General features: G+C 31.6%; 1 protein-coding gene across 1 annotated transcript in view; it reads left to right on the top strand.

Annotated features, from left to right (window-relative positions):
- Positions 1-24,854, top strand: part of LOC143193792 (uncharacterized) — a 450,075-nt gene that overhangs the window by 414,334 nt on the left and 10,887 nt on the right. Inside the window, exon 3 of the mRNA XM_076400183.1 lies at positions 13,466-13,616. Coding sequence (XP_076256298.1) covers positions 13,466-13,616 — 151 coding nt within the window. The remainder of the gene's footprint in view (positions 1-13,465; positions 13,617-24,854) is intronic.

Genomic DNA, 24,854 nt, shown 5'->3' with positions numbered 1-24,854 from the left:
GTTATAAATCCAAACACCAACTCCAGAATCTGCTGATAAAGCTGTTTTATTGATTTTAAATATGGAAGCTGTAGTATACGAACTGAGTTTATTTTAAGAAATCTTTGGATATTAACGGCTTGTTTCAATAAAATAAATGTAATAAAACCATGATATTATTTATATTATTGGTGTTAATTATATGGGAACGGTGAGTGGAGGTAAATCGAAAGGAAACAGTGGTGTTTACATTATGTGATCGTTATTTATTGATGTAATATAAAATGTGGAAAACACAAGTGATAAAAGAATCGGCGCTGGTTTTACCTGTTGACGAGGCTTGGGCAGTGGATGGTGGCACGTTTTAACCGAACGACGATCAGTTAATGAAGTACCCTTCAATAATATTCCAGATAAACCTCTCGGGGTTGCCAAATAATCTTTATCGTTTCGTAGTTGCCGCTGCTAGCACCCCGCCCGTGTTCAACATCTGGGATTATATTTCTGGGTATTTTGTATACAGTTATTATGTATACAGTTATATGTAAAATTCTACATGCCTCGAAGTCGCCACAATACTCCCCTGCCAGAAATTTACATACAATTTTAAAGAAATAAAAATATAAAAAGGTATGAAAAAATATCAAATACAAAATACTGATGTACCAAAAAAAATATGCTGCATGAAAAGAGCTTTGAAACATATGGATATGATGATAAGATATTTATACAGACCAAACGGAATATATTAATGTGTGAATATTGGTTGGTACGATTGTGATCTGGTACGGCTGTTGATAACTTTGGGTCCTATAGATACCGTTGCTTCACAGTTTCTTTAGCACTTGAACGTGGTTTATGCACGACGTTGAAAAGAAGCTATTTTTCGGACAGGGCTCCCGTAATCGACGCTGTGGGAGGTTCTATTGTTCGACAACTTAGTAGCTTATCTTCCTCGACGACGAGACGTTGGCAATGCTGGTACCTCGGCGAAGACATGACGAGTCTACGGTGACTGCAATCGGTACCTAGCTTCTGGAGCTGCTCTGGTCACATACGTTACAGTAATTGAGAAAAAACAGATAACGACGGTTTCCGATCGAAGCTCCCCATAGCCTTTCAAATCAAAATATCTGCCAATATGACTGCGAATGCGAGCGAAGGAAGACATTGTGATTTAACCATAGAGCCGAAAGAAATATCTAGTTGAGATGCTGATGATCAGATGATGATGTCGAAAGCTCTAACAATTCACAAGATTATCAAAGAAATAAAATTTGGACAAAAATTAAAAAATTAAACCGAAATAATGAAATGCAGTTTAAGGTTTGTTGATCCAGCACTAAAATAAAATGTAATAAGCAACAAATATTTGAAAGAATTTAATATTGATGCAACAAAAGTAAAATTGAAAAAAATCGTATTAAAAATTATTGAAAATTTTTAATGAAAATATAACGATCACGTAATGTTACACGTACTCTCCATTCATGAGTTCAAACCTAATTTTGCGAAATATCACGTCGGGGTCATCACTTTAGGGTAATGTTTAAGACTTGGTGATTGGAGGTAAAACAAAATGAAACAGTGGTGTTTGCATTATGTGATCGTTATTTATTGACGTAATATAAAATGTGGAAAATACAAGTGATAAAAGAATCGGCGCTGGGTTTACCTGTCGACGAGGCTTGGGCAGTCGATGATGGCATATCTGAACTCAACGCTGGACAGATACTGAATGATCAAAGTACAATAACATCCCAGATAAATATCTTGAGGTTGCCAGATGATCGTTATAATTTCGTAGTTGGCGCTGCTAGCACCGCACCCGTGTTTATGTTTCGGGATTATGTTTCTGGGTATTTTGTGTACAGTTATTCCACGATGTAAAATTCGATATGCCTCAAGGTCGCCACAGTATTAACAATCGAGAGCTAGTTCTTATTTATTTTCATCATTTTTATTATATGTCGATATTTTTCACTATCTTAAAAAATGGAAGTGTTGCTCAATGAATGAATGATCTTTATTCATTAACTGAAATTTTAGTTTAACTAGACTTTAGATATAATACCGAGTTATAAATTTCTTTGTATCTATGTGTAGGGCACTATATTATTTGCAATAGTCTAGAGAGGCATAGAAAGTTCTTCAGCATTTCAACATTTTAGTGCTGGAGACGCTCCTCCAGGCCATTACTCATGCCAATGCGATCGAAACAATCTACACTCTATTAGACAATGCTTGACAGTGAATGCCGTGCAATACTTCAGAAATTCTTCACGGGTGAGAATAGGCCTTTAACATATACTCCAATATGAGTTTACTGTGGCTGATTCTCAATCGGATAAACTCCCGAAGTTTATACTTGCTAACATTTATTTGGTTTCCATCCAAGTAATAAGCACACTTCTTTCTAACGATCCCAGTGTATGAGTTCAGGTATCGGCGAGAACCTGTCGAAAATGAAAGTCATGATCGACGCCCATGAACAAGTCTCATAAATGACAACATCCGTGCTGTTCGAGTGCTTACTGAAGGTGACAACGGACAAACGACGGGATATGTCCATTCTTCATGAAAACGCCAGACCACATACCTCAGTTTTAACAAGGAATCAATAGGAAGAAATTCGGTGGGAAAACCTCGAACACTCTCCTTATAGCCCTAACTTGTTACCTCGTGATTATTTTTTGTTTGCGCTCTTGAAAGACTCACTTGGAGGCAACAGATTTGATAACAATGAAGAAATGGAGGAGTATGTGCGCAATTGGCTGACAAATCACCATCAAACTTTTTATGAAGAAGGAATATTCAAGCTTCCAAATCGGTGACAAGTGTGTTGAGCATAGAGGTGACAACATTTATAATTTTAGATATTTAATTTATTTATACTATTGGTTACCATTTATATTTGTTTCCTCCTCATACATTTATCCTGTGTAATAGAGACCACTGTGACCTAACCATAGTAACAAGCTCATGGAAACTCATACAGTCAGTTTATTTTTGTTATACGTAATTTTAGTGACACCAAGAGCCTTGAAGATAATTAGAAGCTAAGCGATTTGTATTCCCGTTATTGTCGGAAGCTTGAAATGATGCTTCATTACTGAATATGTGAAGGTGCTACCTACATAACCAGTACTTTTTGTCTTTGATATGAACAAGAATTGAGAAATTAGAAAAGTTAGTGTTTCCTATATGTTTAGCGAGATAACTATCTGTGAGTTCTTCAAATATAGCAGGATTGAAATAGGAGCGTTCAAATATCAACAAGGCATCCTACTCAAATATTTAATATGAGGAGGCCAGCTAAAACGGTACTCGTGTATATTTGCAAGAAATTTTCTTGCATTATTATTCTATATTTCAACACTGCCCTTGCTAATTTATCTGATCCGCCGACGGTTTTTCCTTTGACAAAAACGCTTATGGGTTCTCCGAAAGAAAAGGTAAGGCAATTTTCTTCAGTTATTTTATTGACATTGTAAAATAGTCTTGCTATTTTTCTACTACTTAGTACTGTAAAATAAGAGCCTTCAAATAACATAAAACTAAAACGGTTAGATATTCTGACGGAGTTGATAACGATTAGAAAAAGAGCTCATACAGCCATCACAATTCGAAGGATCTTTGTGCCCATACGATGACTCTAATATCTCCTAAACTAGTTATTTACCTGAATATGGACATGCTGCCATTTCTTAGTTTTATAACCTTTTTTGAAACACCTACTGCTATGAAAATAATAATCTGTATAGTAAAAGCAGAGATACGTTCTCCAGAGATTCCTTCTCGTTCGCTAATTAGAAAATAAGGTAAGGGATCTCATGGAACTCTAAGACCCTAACCTAAATTTGGTTGAAAAGAGTGGTCAATTACCAGAGATGCTGCACAGAAGCAAGCTAACGGATGAACGGAGTTTACACAACCACACACGTCCTTAACCAGCTGGGGATCCCACCCCCACCGTGTAATCATTTTAGTCAACTTCCACGGTTTATTGGAAACGAGCAAAACTTTATATGAGATTATCTATTGGACGACATTCCAAATTAACATTCCATAATAAACGATTATTATGCAAGAGTTCATTAAAACCAGTGGGGACCTACGAAGTGCAATTCTGGAATTACACAAAGAAATCTATCATTAACTATGTTCTCCATAGCAATGTTAACGCTGCACATTAATGTTGAAGATATGTGCTTCAGATTTAAAAAATGGTCATATTAGCACAAGGATTGGAATGAACTTACGTAAGATTTATAAAATGTGCTGCTGTAATACTTCGAAGAAATGATTTTTCAACAATTGAAATAAATTCTATTTTCTCCATCCAATAAGAGAAATTATTGAATATTAGTGGTTCTTGGTACTCTACAGTCTTCGGCTTTAAACCTACGGACTGGCAACTAACCAACTTGGAGATTATCTTAAAAAACATCTGGTCTTGAACAGCCTGGTGACTGGCGTGACTAGAATTTCTTTTTCCTTTTAGGATTTTGCACTCTTCCCTAAGGACAATCACAGACATAAATTTACAAGTAAGCCGACCTTAATTGATTTATCTGAAGATTTCTCTCATAATAAACGGTGAACTTTTTCTAAATCATTATGTTATCTTCTTGACTGAAAAAGTTCTTATAGTAAATATGCTTCAACCTAGCATTTAATGCGATAAATTATTTGTTTTTGCTTTTTTCTAAAGTTGCTAATAGCTATTCATAGATTTATATAGTAGCTTTTTTAACTTTTATATAACTTATATATTAACCTAAACGCTACTAAGTATTCATATCACCATCTATTAAAAATCTTCTGTAATTAAATATGATACTTAAATTATAGAGAAATGTAACTGATACTTAATTTGTTCGATCAATATTCCTGGAAAGTTCAAAAAGCCCATTTTTTGACATTGAGACTCGAGCAAATCGAAAAAAGAAAAGCACCGATTGTTTTTTTCAAATGGATTTATTTCTTGATGGGGTGGAAAATGTATGGCTTATTTTAAGAATGTTGTAATTTGTGATTCCGGTCGACGGGGCTACGGTTTCAAATTTATTGGACGCGCTCAAGATGGTGGAAGTTATTTAGATTATGTTTTTTCTTCTGTGAGCCACGCTGCCGTCTTTGAATCCCATTTTAATAACATTATGTGTGCAAAAAACGAGTTGTTCTGTATAAAATATAAATAAATAATATTTGCTTCGTCTGTTAGTGCCATTACCAGACAGACCGACAATTCGCGTCCGCTGATTATGATAAATTACCCTGAAATGTATTGTAGAAGAACGTAATATATTATAAGCTACAGTAAATTTTGTAGTAATGGAAATCCAGCCGTGCATTTTGATTCTTCGAATCATTCTTTTACGTCGGGCTTTCTAGATAAAATATCGTCATCCGAAAAGTTCTTAACTTATATATAGTATTTCCGTACAAATATCAATTTAGTATTGTCATATATATATATATATATATATATATATATATATATATATATATATATATATATATAAATGATGTATGGCTATATGATGGCAGCGGTGTTACCTGGAGACGAGGCTTAGGCAGTCGATGGTGGCACGTACCCTTCAATAACAATAATAATAAACGTCTCGAGGTTGCCGCCAGCTATTCGTTGTCGGGTTCTAGTTGGCGCTGCTGGCACCCCGCCCATGTGTCAACATCTGGGATTATATTTCTGGGTATTTTGTACACCGTTATTCCACGATGTAAAATTCGACATGCCTCAAGGTCGCCTCAATTAATGTATATAATATATATATATATATATATATATATATATATATACATATATACTTATATACATTAATTATATTTTAATAGTTTAAGTTTAATAGTTTAATTATATACATTTGAAAGATATTAATTAATATGTCATGGGAAAAGGATTATGATCTAAATCGCATTTACTTACTATTAACGAAAAGTGTAATTTGGCTAATGTAGGCAGGAATTCTATGCTCTCAATAATATGCATTTTAGTTTGTTTTGTCTTTTATTTATAATGTTATTCCATTGTAAATTAAATAAGGAAATAAAAATAATGTTAATCCACCTAAATAGTACCCCTAAATAACAATTGTGTATCCAAATAATATAGTTTATTATCTTAGAGAGCATAATTGTTTTTATGGTTAGTTCTTCTTTCCTTCATTACTGTGTCCCCTTATTAAGTCATTTTGATATAATGATGTTACTACCTGTGTACAATAATCTTGATAAAATTAGATTTGATCACTGCCTTATGTCTAATACGTTTACCATATCTGCAAAACAGTATTCATTCTCTTCTCATACATTTTAATCAAACGCTTATGTCTTAACAAGTACACACAAAAACCCATATATCTTTCATACTCTACAATATGATATTCTTCAGTTATGTTATATTAATTAAATACACACCTTTACTTGTTTCCACTCAGTCACCTCCTTCTTCATCACCTAATCTTGCTAATGATCAGTATTGCTAGTTTACAATTTTACCAATTGTCAATTGTCAAGTTGGTTGAACATGCAGTCAGAGAAGGAAAATCATTACACTCCTTGGCCATACTGTTCAGTAATCAACCCTGTTGTATATCTTTTTTCAAGCTTAGTTTTCAAAAATGAAATTACATAAAGAGAACTATATATACAATGAATTATTAAAAAAATATATTATGGTTCAAATAACCTAATCAAATGTTATTCTAGCTTTTACCTTTTTCCATTGCCTTTTGTTGTTTTGTTATTAGTGTCTTACCAAGGGTGGCCTAATGTTTTCAAATGTATACACAAAATATGTATACACAAATATAAATAACAAATATTTTTTAATTTTACTATATACTTTTAAAAATTGTATTATTTTACTTGCCTCGTAGGTTATATTTACACTATTTAAACCCTATGTTTCCTAACAGTGTATGAAGGCACGAGTTACATCCCTGAAAGACCTGCATATCCCTAAGATTTCTCTTGATACTTTCTAGACAGTGCAACTGCAATACAATAAAAATACTTCCAATAAAATTCCTAGCAACTTAATTTTTAATAGTATTCATATTTAGCTCTCCAACGCATTTTACTGTAATCTGTTTCTGACTGACTGTTTATTGGCTTCGGCATTTTCAATCATAGTAATCATAAATGCTAAGCAGCGATTTGAAATATATCAAAACCCAACAAAGCGACAAAATGTTTGCCGGTTTATGACCTCTTATCTTTGATATCACCAATTTTTTAAATAATTTTGCTACGTTTAACAACTAGATGAATTTTATAGTTTGATTCGGTTACATGTTCTACTAGATTATGTAGGTGAGAGTATATCAACTCAAAGTTCATTTTAGCCTTGGAACCATACATACTTATTTCTTAATGCACATCGCTCTGCTATTTCATTACCATGTATTAGAGTTATTCGCCAAGTTATTCGATGTCTGTTTAGCTACACCTTAACAAATACATTTTAGATGGGAATCATCCTTGTTGGACACGTCTGTTATGTTTACTTGGTATCCTTTTGTCTGTCTATATTTACCAGACGTTCAATATACTGCTAACGTTATGTTTTTTATCAGGTCATAATTCTTTTCCATGTCATATATATTAAAAACTTCAATTAAAAGGTCTTATAAATTAGAAACTCTAACAATAGAACCAAAAGAATTCTACTATTAGCGTAACTTACATTTTACATGGCTGTCCCAACCATTCATAATAAATTTGCGTCGCAACAGTAACTATGCAATTTCAGCGATTGCCCCTAAACTCTATTAATTGCAATTTCGAATTATTACTCCTGCATGGCATACATACATATATAGTCAATCCAATAAAATATTGAACTCACGTCATCAAAATTAATAACGTCAACATGTCACAGTGTTACTACATTTAATTCTGAATTTTAGTTTGTTTTGTCTTTGATTTTTGTCTTTTATGTATAATGTTATTCCATTTTAAATTAAATAAGGAAATAAAAATAATGTTAATCCACCTAAATAGTACCCCTAAATAACAATTGTGTATCCAAATAATGTACTTTATTATCTTAGAGAGCATATTTGCTTTTATGGATAGTTCTTCTTTCCTTCATTACTGTGTCCCCTTATCAAGTCATTTTGATATAATGATGTTACTACCAATATACATTAATCTTGATAAAATTAGATTTGATCACTGCCTTATGTCTAATGGGTTTACCATATCTGCAAAACAGTATTCATTACCTCGTCATACATTTTAATGAAATGCTTATGTCTTAACAATTACACACATATCTATGCACATACATCTTTCATACTCTACAATATGATATTCTTCAGTTATGTTATATTAGTTAAATACACACCTTAACTGGTTTCCACTCTCATCACATAATCTTGCTAATGGTCAGCATTGCGAGTTTACAATTTTACCATTTGTCAATTTCAAGTCAACAGAAGGATTTTAGTGTAGACAATTATTTCCATATATCCAAATAGTTTTTGCATATATGTCTTTCTCGATGTACTTTTTGATGGTAGTAATTAATTAATACCTCCTATAGCGATCCAAGTTGGTTGAATATGCAGTCAGAAAAGAAATATCGTTACACTCCTTGGCCATACTCTTCAGCAATCAACTCTGGTGTATATTTTTTTTCAAGATAAGTTTTCAAAAATTAAATTACATAAAGAGAACTATATATACAATGAATTATTTTTTTAATGTTTAAAAAACCTAATCAAATGTTATTCTAGCTTTTAGCTTTTTCCATTGCCTTTTGTTGTTTTGTTATTAGTGTCTTACCAAGGGTGGCCTAATGGTTTCAAATGTTCACACAAAATATGTATACACAAATATAAATAACAAATATTTTTTAATTTTACTTTATACTTTTAAAAATTGTTTAATTTTACTTGCCCCGTAGGTTATATTTACACTATTTAAACCCTATGTTTCCTAACAGTGTATGAAGGCACGAGTTACATCCCTGAAAGACCTGCATATCCCTAAGTTTTCTCTTGATACTTTCTAGACTAACAATTATCTCCCAAATATTTTGATACTAATATTCAGTGGAGCTACAATACAATAAAAATACTACCAATAAAATTCCAAGCAACTTAATATTTAATAGTATTCATATTTAGCTCTCCAACGCATTTTACTGATAAGAAAAATTATATTGATTAAAAGCGTAATCTGTTTCTGACTGACTATTTATTGGCTTCGACATTTAAATCATAGTAATCATAAATGCTAAGCAGCGGTTTGTTTGCCGATTTATGACCTCTTATCTTTGATATCTTTAAAATAATTTTGCTACATTTAACAACTAGATTAATTTTATAGTTTGATTCGGTTACATGTTCTACTACATTATGTAGGTGGGAGTATACCAACTCAAAGTTCATTCTAGCCTTGAAAGCGTACATACTTATTTCTTAACGCACATCGCTCTGCTATTTCATAACCATGTATTAGAGTTATTCGACAAGTTATTCGATGTCTGTTTTTCTACACCTTAACAAATATACTTTAACAAAAGAAACTCGATATTTTTATTTAATTTCGAAAGTCAGTAGAATTAGATGTATCGTGAACAAAATGATGATATATGCCAAATAACCACATTAATTGATTATTCTTCTAATCAAAAGATAATGTTAAATCATCCCAGAAAATGTATTTTGTTTATTGTTATTCTGTTATTATTGATTTTCATTACTAGTATGTCGAAACTCTTTAAAACGTTATTAAACTATATTCTTTTAATCTGTACCTGTTTTATTACAGTCATTTATAGCTTGTATTAAAACTCTTGTTATTTACAGAAATACAAATCAGACATATAGAGATAATGTACAAAGCCCACCTAACCCAAATTACCTAAGAAAAAAAAGCAAGTAAACACATTCAATCAGAAAATTAATTTGAAAACATATATTAGGGCATGATATTGGGAGGAAATATAATTTTTAAGTTGTTTACGATCTACTACTACTCGAACTATGGTACAAAATAGTGGGTTGGGTAAGATATTTTATTTTATTTGATAGCAGAGGGCGGATGATATTCCTGCGAATTTCTACAATTGCCATGCAAATGGACTTGGGTTGTATTTCTTAAAATCGCTATATATATAGCGATTCAACTGAAAGTTCACGAGCTAGAACATTAAAAATTCTTGCATACATTGTTTATATCAATAAGAAGAATACTTTTTTACTATTTTGCTAACCGAAAATATAAAAACAAAGAAGCGTTACATAAAATAATACTACAATTAAATGCGAAGATTCCAAAATCAACATATTCTATATTTTACTTTCCATCTATATTCAACTACATACAAAATCTATATAATCTGATTATATATGAAGATATTATCTAAGAGTAAGAAACAGTTACAATATGATATTAACAGAAAATCGGAGGACAGTTCAGAATGCTTATATGTTGTTGTTGACAATGACAATGACAACGTTATGACAAAAAAAAAATATTGAGAGAAGTTACTTCAAAGGTAATATAAAAGACACAGTTGCCTTTCTACATTTAGAAATCCTTGTTTCGTTAAAATAAGCACCACTTCAAAAAATATTTGCTATATTGCGTTTTCTTTCATCCGTATGCCAGATTTAGCATCTTCGAGTGAAAAATATATATGAAATCAATACATCACTGTTTCAGATACTATTAATGGAATTGGATTGTTGGAATATTTTGTTTAAATATATTTTAAAGTCTCATTTTACCAACTATAGGTTTACCTGCACTGGACCTACAGTTTAACGTGGGCTCCGAACCTCGGTCCTCAGCAAAAGTCCTTAAGCCTACCGACTGGCGAGTGACCAACTTTAGAAATTATCCCAGAAGACATCCGGTCTTACCTAGCCTGGTTACTGGCGTGACTGGGATCATATTCCTTGTGGGATTTTACACTCTTGCCTAGAACATTCACAATTTTGTGAAATTTACAATGATTTTGTTTAATTTGAAACAATACCGTTTAAATATCACTACTATTTAAGTTTTCTTATTACTTCGGATTATTCCATTAGCAATATTGGAACTAGCGTTGGGAACTATCAACTGAAATCGAATATCGACTTTTTAATAATTGACTACTTTTTACTATCAACTGTTTCAGTCGCTATTTTTGGTTTGACTGATTTTGCTACTTTTTACCACTGACTGTTTCAGTCGACTGTTTCATATTATCGACTGTTTCAGTCTTGTACTTTTAGTTACTATTTTTGGTTCTACTAGTTTCATTCGACTGATTTTAAACGGTCTGGCTCTGCCGTCCTAGATGCTACCTTAACAAAAATTAACCTAATTCATGCTTACCTAGATTTATATGTAATATATATAGTTAAAGTACTTTTGACTATTTTTATGGCTATAATAGTTAATATTTCGAATATTCTCTCGATTTTTGTTAAGAAATATTTCCGTTCAATAATAAATAAAGCAGTTACTTTATTAAAAAAAGTTCTAGCAGTTATTATGCGATCATTAATTATCTCATGGATTAGATTTTTTTATGATTAGGTATATGTTTAATTTTTATTTATTATTTATGGTTATTGTACATCTTTAGATGTTAGGTTTTGTTTAAGTTCTATTGTATTGTCTAAATTTTTTATAGTATATTATTTAAAATAGCAATTGATATATTAAAATACGATAAAACTTTTGAGGGGTATTATTCCATTCCAAAGAAAAATTTCATACGTTTTTACAGATCCACAGAACATTCATCTATAAAAGTAATTCTGCTTAGTTTAAAATTATATTTTAATCTGCATATTTATATTATTCCATAATTATTTTTTTCCTTTTCTTTTTTAAAATTAGTACGTGAAGGAATATGTACATCTCCGTCTGGCTTATACTAACATTGGAAAATATAAGCTCATAAAAAATTAACTGCTCCAAGCAATATCTCCGCCTCTCCTCTCTCACAATTTATATAGGAAAGAGTTCACGAATTGAAAAAAACAGTCGAATCATGCATTTGACTGACAATAGTAATTACGCTAGTTTTTTGACTATCAACTCTTTCGACTGTTTTGCGACTATCGACTGTTTCGACTGTTTTTAGTTAATAGTTCCCAACGCTAGTTGGAACCATGAAATAACAAGACCGTAGGGACATTTTACAAACATTTTAAGTATTTCATCCTAGAACAGAATTCGATAATAAGAAGAATCACCTACCCTCTTTTTCTACAAGATGAGTATACTACCAGTCATTTTGATTTCACCAAATAAATTTATCAAATTCAAAAACTAAATGATAAGGAATCGAATTCACATTTTTAAAAAAGTTGACTGATTTGATATCTGGAGTACCAAACAGTAGAGAAAAAAGTATACTTACCAAAGAAATACATATAGCATTGTGTTAGAGGTAATCGTAAAAATGATTTCAGATTTTTCTATACAATTTTAGAATTAATTTCAAGTTAACTTATCTCAGGTTTCTTAAGTGAATGCACAAAATTCCAACCAAATATTGCATATAGTAAATAAATCCGATACATATTAGTCCAATATTCAGCAAGATACCACATTCTCACAGCTAACCTCTTCAGTTTAAACGCTCTATAGCTGGCTTGATTGGCGCAGTTGTAAAGGCGATAGGATGGGGCTCCTGCTGTTGCTATAGTCGCGGGTTAGAATCCTGATGGGACATGGTCGTAGATTCATGTTCGTGATTGTCTTTAGGCAATGCTGCAAAAATACAACAAGGAAAATGATCCCAGTCACGCCAGTAACCAGGCTGGGTAAGACCGCGTGTCTTCTGGGATGATTTATAAGTTGATCTCTCGCCAATCGGTAGGCTAAATGCCGAGGGCCGTGGTTCGGAGCTTACGTTAAAAAGTAGGTCCAGTCCAGATAAATCCATGTTGGTAAAAAGGAGACATATATAATTTTATAGTGCCCCAACAGATCAATAAATTATTCATTTAATTTATAACATTAAATGTTTTTAAAAATTATGAAAAAAAGTATGATTTTCAACAGAATGAGATCGTTCTATATAGCAAAAAAAAATTAGAAAGAAAAAATTATGCCGCAGAACGATATATCGCCGCTAAAGATCAAACACAGCGAGAAAATATAAAGCACATAAAGGCAACTTGATTATCTTCATACATTCGCATTTCCATTTCCATTATGGATAAGTCTGAAGGAAATGTTCATCACCCGCTCCAACTCGTCCTCCAGGAAACAGTTCAAAGCATAAACAGGGAACAGAAAAAATTCAAATATTCCCCTTCGGTCCTTCGAGCCTTTATCTCGTCCATTTCCCCCTTCCCGCCGCCTCATCAATATTTCCTACCTAGTGCTCGTTCGCTTCCTCCGCCTCGCGTACACTCCTGCCCGCCATCCTCTGTCGCAATAATCAAGAGCCCATTTTTGATTAAATTTACTTTCGATGTTTCCCTCCTCTTTTCTTTTGCAGGCGAGAAACCGTTCCCGTGCGAATGGAAGGGATGCGGCAAAAAATTCGCCAGATCGGACGAATTGGCTCGACACACCCGCACCCACACCGGAGAGAAAAACTTCGCCTGTCCAGTCTGCAACAAGAAATTTATGAGGAGCGATCATTTGACGTAAGTGCTTTGGTTGTTGCCGTCGTTACGGTGCTATTATCTTTAGTTCCTTCCCCGCTCTCTTCGGTGTTGAGTACAGTAGTTAATCGAGGTATCCTTTATCGTAAGGGTATCCAGTAATGATTCGACGAGCAACTGTTTTAATTAGCGCCCGAGAACTGCTTTCATAGAGCTGACTGAAACTTGCTACTTCTACGTCTAAGCATATTTCGTATAGACATATGTTCTCGAAAATTCTTTTTTATTAAATGACCATCATCTTGTATTATTTGGTTATCAATGCATTAATTTCGATTTTATAAGTTACTACTTTGTGTTTTTCAAAAATGTCATAAAATCAACAGTGATAAAATTAAAACTAATTAATTTCCAACTTCCAAATATAGCATATAAAAAATAAACCGATAATGATAACTAATCTCGTTGGCCATGAAAATAGATTACAGCATAATTTTAATTTTTGATCACCGATATCGATTAACAAAAATTCGAAATATCAATTTAAAACACTAAACAAATTAATCTAATTATTAAATTCGATGATTTTAACATTTATTTAATGTAATTTCGATTTGTAAATTATTTCTTTATATTTTTGAAAAAACATAATAAAAAACAACAAAACAAAAATCAAATAATTTTCAAAATCAGTTCTTTGTTTAAATTAACTCATTTAAAACTTCCGAATATAGCATATGATCAATAAACTCACGAAGATAACTAATCACGTATGCCGTTAGCACAGATAACTGTATCAGTTTTTTAAAGTATTTGGATGTATTTTCAGCGGTTTATATTGTCTAAAACAAGGAATGTCAATTTAAAGAACTGATAAATAAACTAATCCAAATTTAAAATTCGATGGTATTGACACATCTTTACATGAAAAAAACTATTTTTCTTAATTAAAATGAATTAAAACACAACAAAAATTGGTTATTAGGCTAAAAATCTATATTATCCGTACATAATAAGTTGCTGCTGTAAGACAAAATAGTAAAACTTGTAAGGACCTGTAGACTTCAGATACGGGGATGTTCTACTAGAAGTAATATCAAGATAATACAAGTATTCCCCTATTATAACGAGAATTTCGGATTCTAACTCTTATAGAGGAAATTAAAACGTTTATAAGATAACCAAAGGAGGATAACACTCAAAAGACTACAACAACATATAACACTCGCTGAAGCATCAAAAAAACATAACAATTTTGTTTTTCCATACAAAGCATCATGAATATAACGAAATACGATATAACTATGGGTTAATATTAATTTCGAATCGTATTCTAAATGCAGTCGAGTAAACGTTTACCAATAATATATAGTCTATTCAAAGTTTTTTTAGAAATGCGTCATGGATATTTGTGACGTCGAAACATTGCAATGTTGCCACATCAACTCTGAGTTTTAGTTCAGTTTGGCTTTGACATACAGCAAAATTCTAACCTAAATAAAATAATTTAACAAAAATTTTATGAAACAGCCTTCTGATCTATTGTATATCTTTTTTAGGCTTATTTCTAAAAAAGTTAATTGTAAAAAACGCAATAAAGCACTTTATTTATATTTATGTAGTAACAATTTGGAATAGTTTACTCTTTAACATGGTTTCCTCAAAACTTATTTTATGTACTTTAAGCCATTCCTTATTTGCAGCATTTGTTGATGCACTTGTTGAGATCTCCTCCACCAGTGTACTATATGGTGAATTGTCCTAACAATAACTGATGGTGTCCAATTTATTTAAAAGGTGATTTTCAAACCACTGCAACCACAAGTTATGGATCATTTATCCATAGTAGTAACCCTTAGACTTAGAGGAAAACACTAATTCTGCACCAAGAATAAAAATATTTTATTTATATGCCTATTTCCAGCTTGAAGTAGTTCATCATAAAATGCACTTACTTCTGCAATGAATTATTGATAATGTTATGACTAACAACTTCTGTTGCCTTTACGTTATATTTATTATCATCTTGCCATTAGTGACGCAATGTACCATTCTGAAATATCCACGTCTCATGTAAATATGCAAATTGATATCAAAATTCTTCTTTGATTTTGTTATGTTTTAGCCCATTCGTGGGTTATCTTTACACCACTCAAATCATATATTACCTAACAGTATATGAAGGGATGTTCTACATCTCTCAAATAGCTGTATACCTTTCAGCTTTTTATGGATACTTTCAAGATTAACAATATTAACAATTTTCTCTGAACTAATTATATAAAATTATGCTTCAATTGAAAAGACTACATACTGTTTTTATACATTTCGTATATTTGAATACTGATTCAGTTAACATCAAGGTGATCTTGATTCATCACCCGTTTCACATAAAGCCGGTTTCTTTTTGGTAAATTTAAGTTTATATTTTTTTTGAGATAATTTAGAGCCCATGCACCTACTAATATTCACTATAGCTGCAACATGCTAAAAATATTTTCAATAAAAACCGCGGCGATTTAAAATTTATTAAAACAACGTTTGCCGGTTTATATATTATATATAACAGTTATATAAATACTTTATATTAATATATTAGTTATATTATATTAATATTTTGAATATTTTTGGGTACATTTGACAACGGGGCGACTTCGACAAGATAGTTCGGTTTCACGTTCGAACTTATCAGACAGCATATTATCTCTTTTAACTAGAATAAAATGAGAAATAAAATATTATCTGATTCTGAAACAAATTTACAAATTGCGACAGGCAATACATTAAAAATCTTGATGACGCATATCCAAAAAAACTTTGAATAGACTATATATTATAATTATCCTTAGGAACATTGAAATGCCCGAATTCTCTACGACCATACGGATCGATCATACTTGGTTCATAATTTGCGAATAGTAAACTAAATTTAATTTTGACGCAAATTATAAATTTATCGTTAGTATATTGTGAATAGGATGAGAACCTCTTGGTTCGCTCTGTTGAGGTGGCATGTAACAGGTGAATTGAAAAGTCCCCGGTCTGACACAAAGATGGGGCTACTATAATTAAATACATATATTTTTTATTTAGCCATAAAAAGATGCGTGTATAAATTTGACAGCTATCGGATCATTACTTTTTAAATTATAACATTTTGAGTGAAGCAACTTTTATTATTGAGAATAAAATGAATAAAAGGAATTTCGCGTGTTGGTAAAATATTGCTTTTTGAAGAGAAAAAATACAGTTGAAGCAGAAACTCGGCTTGATGCCGAGTTGATGACGACCACGAGTTGATGATTAGAAGCACTGTTTGAAGATGATCAAGCGTAATAAATCCGAGTTTTTACGTCGAAATGTGACAATGGATGAAACATGGCTGCGTCATTTTACTCCTTGGAACGATGAACCTGCTCCAAAATGTGAGAAAACGCAACAGTCAGTTGGCAAGATTATGACGTCTGTATTTTGGGATTCGTATGGAATAATTTTCATTTACTACCTTCAAAAAGGAAGAACCATTAACAGCGACTATTACATAGCGTTATTGGACCGTTTTAAGAACGAAATCGTCGAAAAACGGATGCATTTGAAGAAAAAGAACGTGCTGCTTCCCCAAGACAATACACCGTGTCAAAAGTCAGTGAAAACGATGGTAAAAACCATAAATTGGGCTTCGACCTTTCAAATGACCTGTTATGTCGCGACTACTCTGAAAGCAATACCCAATACCCCTTTCCCTTCTAACCAATACCCAATTATAAGGGTTTCTCCATGTTTCAAACAAGCTAGAAGCCAAGTAGCGGAAATAAAATGTGATAAAACACTGACCCACAATCTGCCATATGCCCAAAATAACACCATAACGCTATTAAAGTGCAGATATTATATAAATGGTATTTTGTGGAAGAAATATTATTAATTTTATTTAAGAGTTTTACTAACTTATCTATCTGATATCCTGAAGAATTAATGTCGGAGAAAATTTGCTTGTTGAAAAGTTGATACGAAGTTCCACGAGTCATTTAATACATTAATAAGTTTCTTAAAACATAAATAAATTTTAATGCAAAATCAGCTTATACAACATTATAACCATTTCAGACGCCCTCGTATCGACGCAGATTTTTCACTTGCCATCGAGCGGGTCGCATTGTTGGTTAATTTACCTCATCGCAGGCCCGCCACAGAGTTTCATTTAAGCGACGGTCGGCACGAAAAATTAAAAACGGAAAAAAACGAACCTTCAAAGCCAACCTTCAGCAAACAGTCTTTTATAAGTTTTAATTAATACTTTTGTAGGGAACGGTTTTATTTTTTCGCCGTCCTACGAATAGGAAGTCTTTAACGGAATTAAAACGAAACTAGGTTCTTTCTTAAGCCGGGTTGTTCCAAGAAAACAACTCCCTGATTTCATCTCATTGTTTGTTATGCTTTAGATCTAATTATCAGCATGTTCTTTCAGTCAGATTGTGAGTACAATTAAGGAAGCTTGATTCTATTTTTGGTATAAAATGATAATTGGGGTTCTCGGTTTTGTCGAGTTTTGATGCGAGAATCAATAAAATTGGTATTTGGTTGGATTGAATTATAAAATTGGAAATGTTGCTTTTAATAGAAATGGTTTTATTTAATTTCTTCGACTCCTGCGTACACAAACTCCTGCTACCAGCACATGAAGAAGCCTCCTACCGTCGTCCATGTGAGAACAGTTTCTCGAGGACAATTTACTTCACAACTATCTCCGGATTTAACGCATACGCATATTGAGCTGCATTTAATTTTTAAACAGAAAATAATCCGAGTTTGGCGCACCTGTACATACAGCTTTATTTACTTGCACTTTTATTATCTAGTTTACATTTTGATTATTAGATTTAATATAGAAAAAAAAATTATATATATATATATATATATATATATATATATATATATATATATATATATATATATATATATATATATATATATATATATATATATATATATATATATATATATATATATATGCAGGTAAATAGGTTCACGAGGTAAATAAAAATGGTACAAATTTGGAAATAACACATTTTATTTTAAAGTAATGAATAAAACAAAATAATAACAATAATTTCTATATGCCTTTCTATTTTTATAAAAACACCATATTTAAATTAATTTACATATTTGAACAATTAACAATAACTCCTAGAACTATATAAATACATGCCAATATAGTTAAAACCAAGCGAAAAAGCCACCAGTGTATATGAACACAGCAAAATTCTCCTAAAATTCTCCAAATATGATTAACTATGATCGCTAGTATTCTTGATCCATAAACCCTATTAAAGAATTGACTACCTTGAGCGTTCGATTAACATATTCTACGTTTACTAGCCTAAAATGAATGGATCATCGTACTTTTAAGTTCTAGATCATTAGGGTGTCATTGATAGTTTTTTATTTTGTTTATTTGATCCAGTTGTACTTTTGTTAGCAAATATAATTATTTCATAGTATCACTGTACACTGTTCTTAAATCTTAGCAAAACGTTGTCTAATTTATTCTTCTCTGATTCTTTGAATTTCACATTCTTCGACTTTCACTCATAAAATTCTAACTATATCTTAGCTATAAAATAAAATGTAAATTATTACTAGAATATATTATGTTTAAAATGAATGTCTAATTATTACCAGTTATTACAATTTTTGCTAGTATTCTTTATGGAGAAACTTACTTAATTACTTAAATACTGCCAACACAACAAAAATCATTTTATTTTCGATCCCGTTGAAAATAATGTTTTATAAATTTGGCAGCTAACATTCCCACTATAAATAAAATTGATGCTCTTTGGATTTTATAACTTTTAAAAATATAACCTTACTTTCTATCCTTACCCTTGTTTCTCCATACTTTAAAACTAATATATGTTAACAATAAAACAACAATTTAATTATTATTACTATAGAAATATTAATGTAACACAGAATCTAAATATTTTAGATTTTTCGTTGTTTTGATTTGATCGACTCTACCGATTGTCTCGAAGAGAATGTAACACCATTAGAAAAGAAAGGCAATACACTTTATTCTTTTCTATGGTTTGTTCTATGATGAAAAGTGCGCATGAGGCAAATCCAAATATAGTTATGAAGTAACATATTCTGGTTTGTCGTGGTTTAATAGACAGACACTAATTATTTTTATGCCTTTTGGATGAGCATGGCAAGTCGCAAGTTTGAACTCGAACAGCTTGTCTGTCGGTTAAATTGGGATTCATGGTAATATCTTCATAAAAACTCCGCCTTTAATTTTCCTTATTACTTTATCGAATTCAGGTCTAGACGTTTAAAACATGGTGATTTTGATACCGAAGACAAAGAGCATTCTGGACAACCACAAAAAAGAGGAGGGTTTGAAATTATTACTCAATGATGATGCCTTTAAAATTAAAAAAATTTCAGAAATGCTAAGAGTAATAGAAGAAACAATTAATAGTCGCCTGAGAGCATGTAAAGGATCAAAAATCTTGATTATATTGTATCGTATGAATTGAAATCATGAGACTTTGAAAGGCGTTTTGTCTCTATATTTACTGGGATACTATAAGCTGGTAAAACCTAATAAAATAATACGAGCAAAACCACTATAACGTAATGTGTTCGTAAGTATAAGAACTCTCGATCACATGTCACAAAACTGGTGAACATATACTAGAAAATATTAAAATGGGTGTTAGCCCACCAGCCGCATTCTCCAGATCTTAGACTTTCCGGTTAATATCTTCTTGGGAAGATACTAAAAGTTGGTCGATTCACCACAATAAGGTTTCAAATTTAAAAAAAAATATGCAAAAATAATTATTATAGGGCCTATGATAAGATGATTTTTTTATAATTCGCGATAAATATTAAATAATATTTGCCAATAGATCTAGCAACAAATAAATAGTTTTATTACATTTTACTTTTATTCTTTCATAGGTAATATCTATTACAAAAATTATTATCAGTTTCGACGCAAAAATTTTAAGTCCTAAAAAATATTTAAAAGAAATATTTTCTCACAAAATAAAATTAATTTCTGGAATCTTTGTTGAATTCTTATTTTGGGCATAAATAGTACGTCTAATTAAGGTGGTCCTTTTTGTATATTGAAATAAATACGTATCTCCCTAAAGCAAAAGAATATCACTAATTGGCGTTGGTTAATTAATATTGACAGAGAAAATTAGCCAAAAGCTCAAAGAATATCTAACGAGAAGAAAAATATTATTATGGCACTGATATTACAAAATTTTGAGTATCTTTAACAGTTTCGCTCTTTGTATAATATTTATGTATTTTTAAATAAGATTCTTAATAGCAACTAAGCAAATTACTAATTCTCATATATAAATATTTTTCTTTAAAACGACGGTTTATGTTGAAAATTCTTAAACCTACTATAATAGTTATGGTTAATTTTAGAGTAATTCACCTTTTTCGATGTTTTCATATACACTAAAGATATATAAACTCTTGTTTAATGTAATCTAATTAAACAATTTCAAGTAACAACCTAACTTATCAGTTAAAAAATACGCTGTTGAAATATGAAATGTTTTGTTTGATGATACACATTTTTCACTCCCAAATTTTCACATATAGTTACGCAATCTATTTTACCCTACTGTTTCATGAGATACATTCATGCAACCAGGCGATACAATAGCTTTTACATAATAGACTCACTAATTTGATTGGAAATCTAATCTTATTTTGGAATCGATATCACCGTTTAACTAAGCGGCATTTCTATTTTTATGTAGCTATTTTATGTCGCTTTTTCTTTGAATGATAGAAAGGAGAATGGTATGTAAGAAACGAGGGCAGCCATAAGGATCTAAGAGTAGCAACGAAGAAATTAAAAGGCTTGCGAACAAGCCCCAAGAAATATTGTATGATCACAAAAACGTCAAAGCACTACAACTGCTCGACAGTACTCATCTGGACATCGAAGAGTCTAAAACTATTTGAATTAATGTGGTTATTTGTGAACACTGTGTTGTGTTTTAAAAGTATGTGAATTGCAACATAAACCTCACAAAATTTCCATTTTCACATATTACGAAGCACAATCAAACCACAAAAATAGTTATGTTGATGATTATAATGTTTAAGGCAACATCGTCCGCTAACACTTGAAAAAAAAACCAATATTGAAACACTGATTAATTATCTGAGTTCAGGGCATCAAATAACATTAAAAATTGTTCTCATTTGTTTGAGTCCAAAAGTTGACCCATATTTGCAAACTTGTATTACAAAAACATCTAAAAAAGTTCAAAACTTCAAATATCCTAAGCAAAACTCAGTTTCCCTGGAGCTAGAAACAGTAGAATCAATCTATAATATCACAGTATCGAAATGGAATCCTTACTGAACTTACAGTAGATGATAAAAAGACGTTAAAGACTTTAAAAGGGGACGATGTCCCTTTCGTCCTGTTGCTGATACCCACCATGGCCAATATAAACAAATTTAGCCTCGCTAATCCCAAGGCGCAACTTATACTGCAGCTTACCACGAGATCCCGTCTCCGTTGCTCGCGTCCCAGAAACGTGAAGGGAAAAAAGCCCAAAATCCAATAATCCGTCCCGAAATCCACATCCATTATTGAAAGGATTCCTTTTTGTTTTCCCGACCTCCTCGGCCTTGATATCGCCCGAAAAATCGGAAAGTTATTTGTTGGCATATTTTCATTTTTTTATTCCCGCGCCACCGACACGGCCACCCCCGAAAAAATAAAGAATCGAAAAGATACTAGGTGGCGTAGGCGGCCGGGGGCCGGAAGAAGGGGGGTTTCAGGGACACCTTCGATAAGTTATAAAAATGAAGATGGAGGATATTATTTTTGGAGGCGAATTTAAATTACATTTTTGCGTGAATGTGAAAGTTTCAAGAATTTTTGATATAAAATACTGCATTCTTATATCTTCATAAATAATTGAAATATACACAAAACGGCAATTTTTATCATAAGATAAAAATTTTAATTCCACTAGCAATATTTGCTATACAATTGGTTAGTCAGAAAAACGTTGATAATTATCACTCACACTGTACATCTAGTTCATAACAACACTAACAACTCTATTAAATTATAAAATATTAATATAGATATACTTATACAATTACAATTATATTTTTTAATGCTTCTCATTGTTTGTGCACGGTCATCATCCAAAAATAAAGAATTGAAAAGATACTATGGCGGCATAGACGGCCGAGGCACGAAAGAAAGGGGAACTTGGGAACACCTTCGATAAGTTATAAAAATGAATATGGAGGATATTACTTTTGGAGGCGAATTTAAATTACATTTTTACGAAGATGTGAAAATTTCAGGAATATTTTGATATAATAAAAATTCATAATAAGTAAAATATTCATTAATAATGAAAATATACACCAAACCGCATTATTATTAAAAAACAAGATTTTTAAAGAAAGATTTAAGAATTTAATTATACCTCCTCCTCATATTTTCAGTTTTTTTGTGCGATACGAAAATGACACTCATGCATATGGAATAATTTTCATTGACTACCTTGAAAAAGGAAGGACTATTACATCGCATTAATGGACCGCTTGAAATATAGTGCTACTTCGCCAAAATAATGCACCGTGTCAAAAATCCATGAATTGGGCATTTAATTGCTTCCTCATACACCATATTCTCCAGATCTGCCCCCAGCGACTATTTCCTGTTTTCAGATCTCAAAGGAATGCTCGCTGGAAGAAACTTGCGTCGAATGATCATTGTCGCTATAATCAGTGTATCACCCTTGAAGGGAATTATGTTGAATAAAAAAACTAATTTTGCCAAAAAAATGTGTTTTACTATGGTAGGCCGGGGACTTTTCAATTGACCTGTTATAACAAAAGTTATTAGACATATTCCTTAAGAAAATTACTTCATCTAATTGTAACGTTTTTTGTTAATATAGTTGTAAAAATATTAGATACTTGTCTAATTAGCGATATATATTCATAAAATTACGAAGTATCAATACAGACTCGACGTTTGTTTGATACATCGCTCAGTGTGATGTATCAGGGACAAAATTAACTAAAAACTGAATTTCTAACTTTTAAATTTTATTATTTTTATTGGATTGTTGGGCAGACTGTTTATATTGTTATTTAGTACATAAAAACATCCCTTTATTTTGATTGGCCGCGTTTTTGTTGAGCAACCCTTCTACACTTTGACATGTTAACATCAGCCAAGATTCACGATTAAATCATGTATTGTACTATTTACATAATATAGAAATGGCTTGCTTTCAAGTTGGTAAGTACTTCACATTGTTATAGATAAAACCTACAGGGAACCTCTGTTAAGTTTTTTTACTGTTTAGAAATACTTAACCAAACCACTTTTATATTTTGTTTGAGTTTTTAAAATAATCCATTTGCATCACATCCAAGAATTTTCCAATAAACTATTCATTAACTAATTTAGTATTTCCAAAAAAAAATTGAATTGTTGTGGGGTGCGAATAACAGAGTCTTTCTTAGTGGTGCATGTTACAATAAAAAATAAAGATTTAATAGACCAAAGTATTTTAACCAAATAACTCCTAGAAGTCATTGAAAATCGAAAGTCGGTTTATAAAAAAATATTGTCACGTCTTAATATCGAAGATCCATCAAATCGTTTGAAAGATCATATTGTGGAATGATTTGATGTAAGGTTTATTGGCTTAAGAATAGCCACTAAATATGAGAAAGTATGTCGTTCTCGCATGATAATTTTAATAATTCACAAGAAACACCACCTTTGTATATAGACCAAGCTCATTCCAGTTTAAATCGGAGTGGTAGACCCTGAGTTCTCTTTGAAGGGACCTCTATTAAAACAAAAAGAAGACGCCGTGAATTGGCGGAATGAACTCTAGAGGACTACAGTTTGCTCCACACGTGAGATCGGGAAGTAATCGGGTTCAATCTACAATATCTTATTTAATATTATATTATGAATATTTGATAAATATCTTGACATCAAACCTTACTTATGAGACACTGAAGACAATTTTACTTGACTTAAAATTAGAAAAATATGTTTCATTTTTCTTGCAAACTTTTTGTAAATACAGATATTTTTAGAACTTCTTTAAAAAAGAAAACACCAAAAAAATATTCTGTGATGGGTCGTGGCTCTCCGGCTGCTGTGCCCTATAGCGAACATTAAAAAAACAGACAATAATTTCCAAATTCTTGTTTTGGCCGATTTAGATTTTTTTC

This window comes from Rhynchophorus ferrugineus, unplaced genomic scaffold (genome assembly GCF_030347505.1).
Source record: "Rhynchophorus ferrugineus isolate W39M unplaced genomic scaffold, kcgeb_rfMv2 rfM1, whole genome shotgun sequence".
NCBI lineage: Eukaryota > Metazoa > Arthropoda > Insecta > Coleoptera > Curculionidae > Rhynchophorus > Rhynchophorus ferrugineus.
The sequence above is the reverse complement of the archived record's forward strand: the minus strand, read 5'-3'. Positions and strand labels throughout refer to the sequence as shown.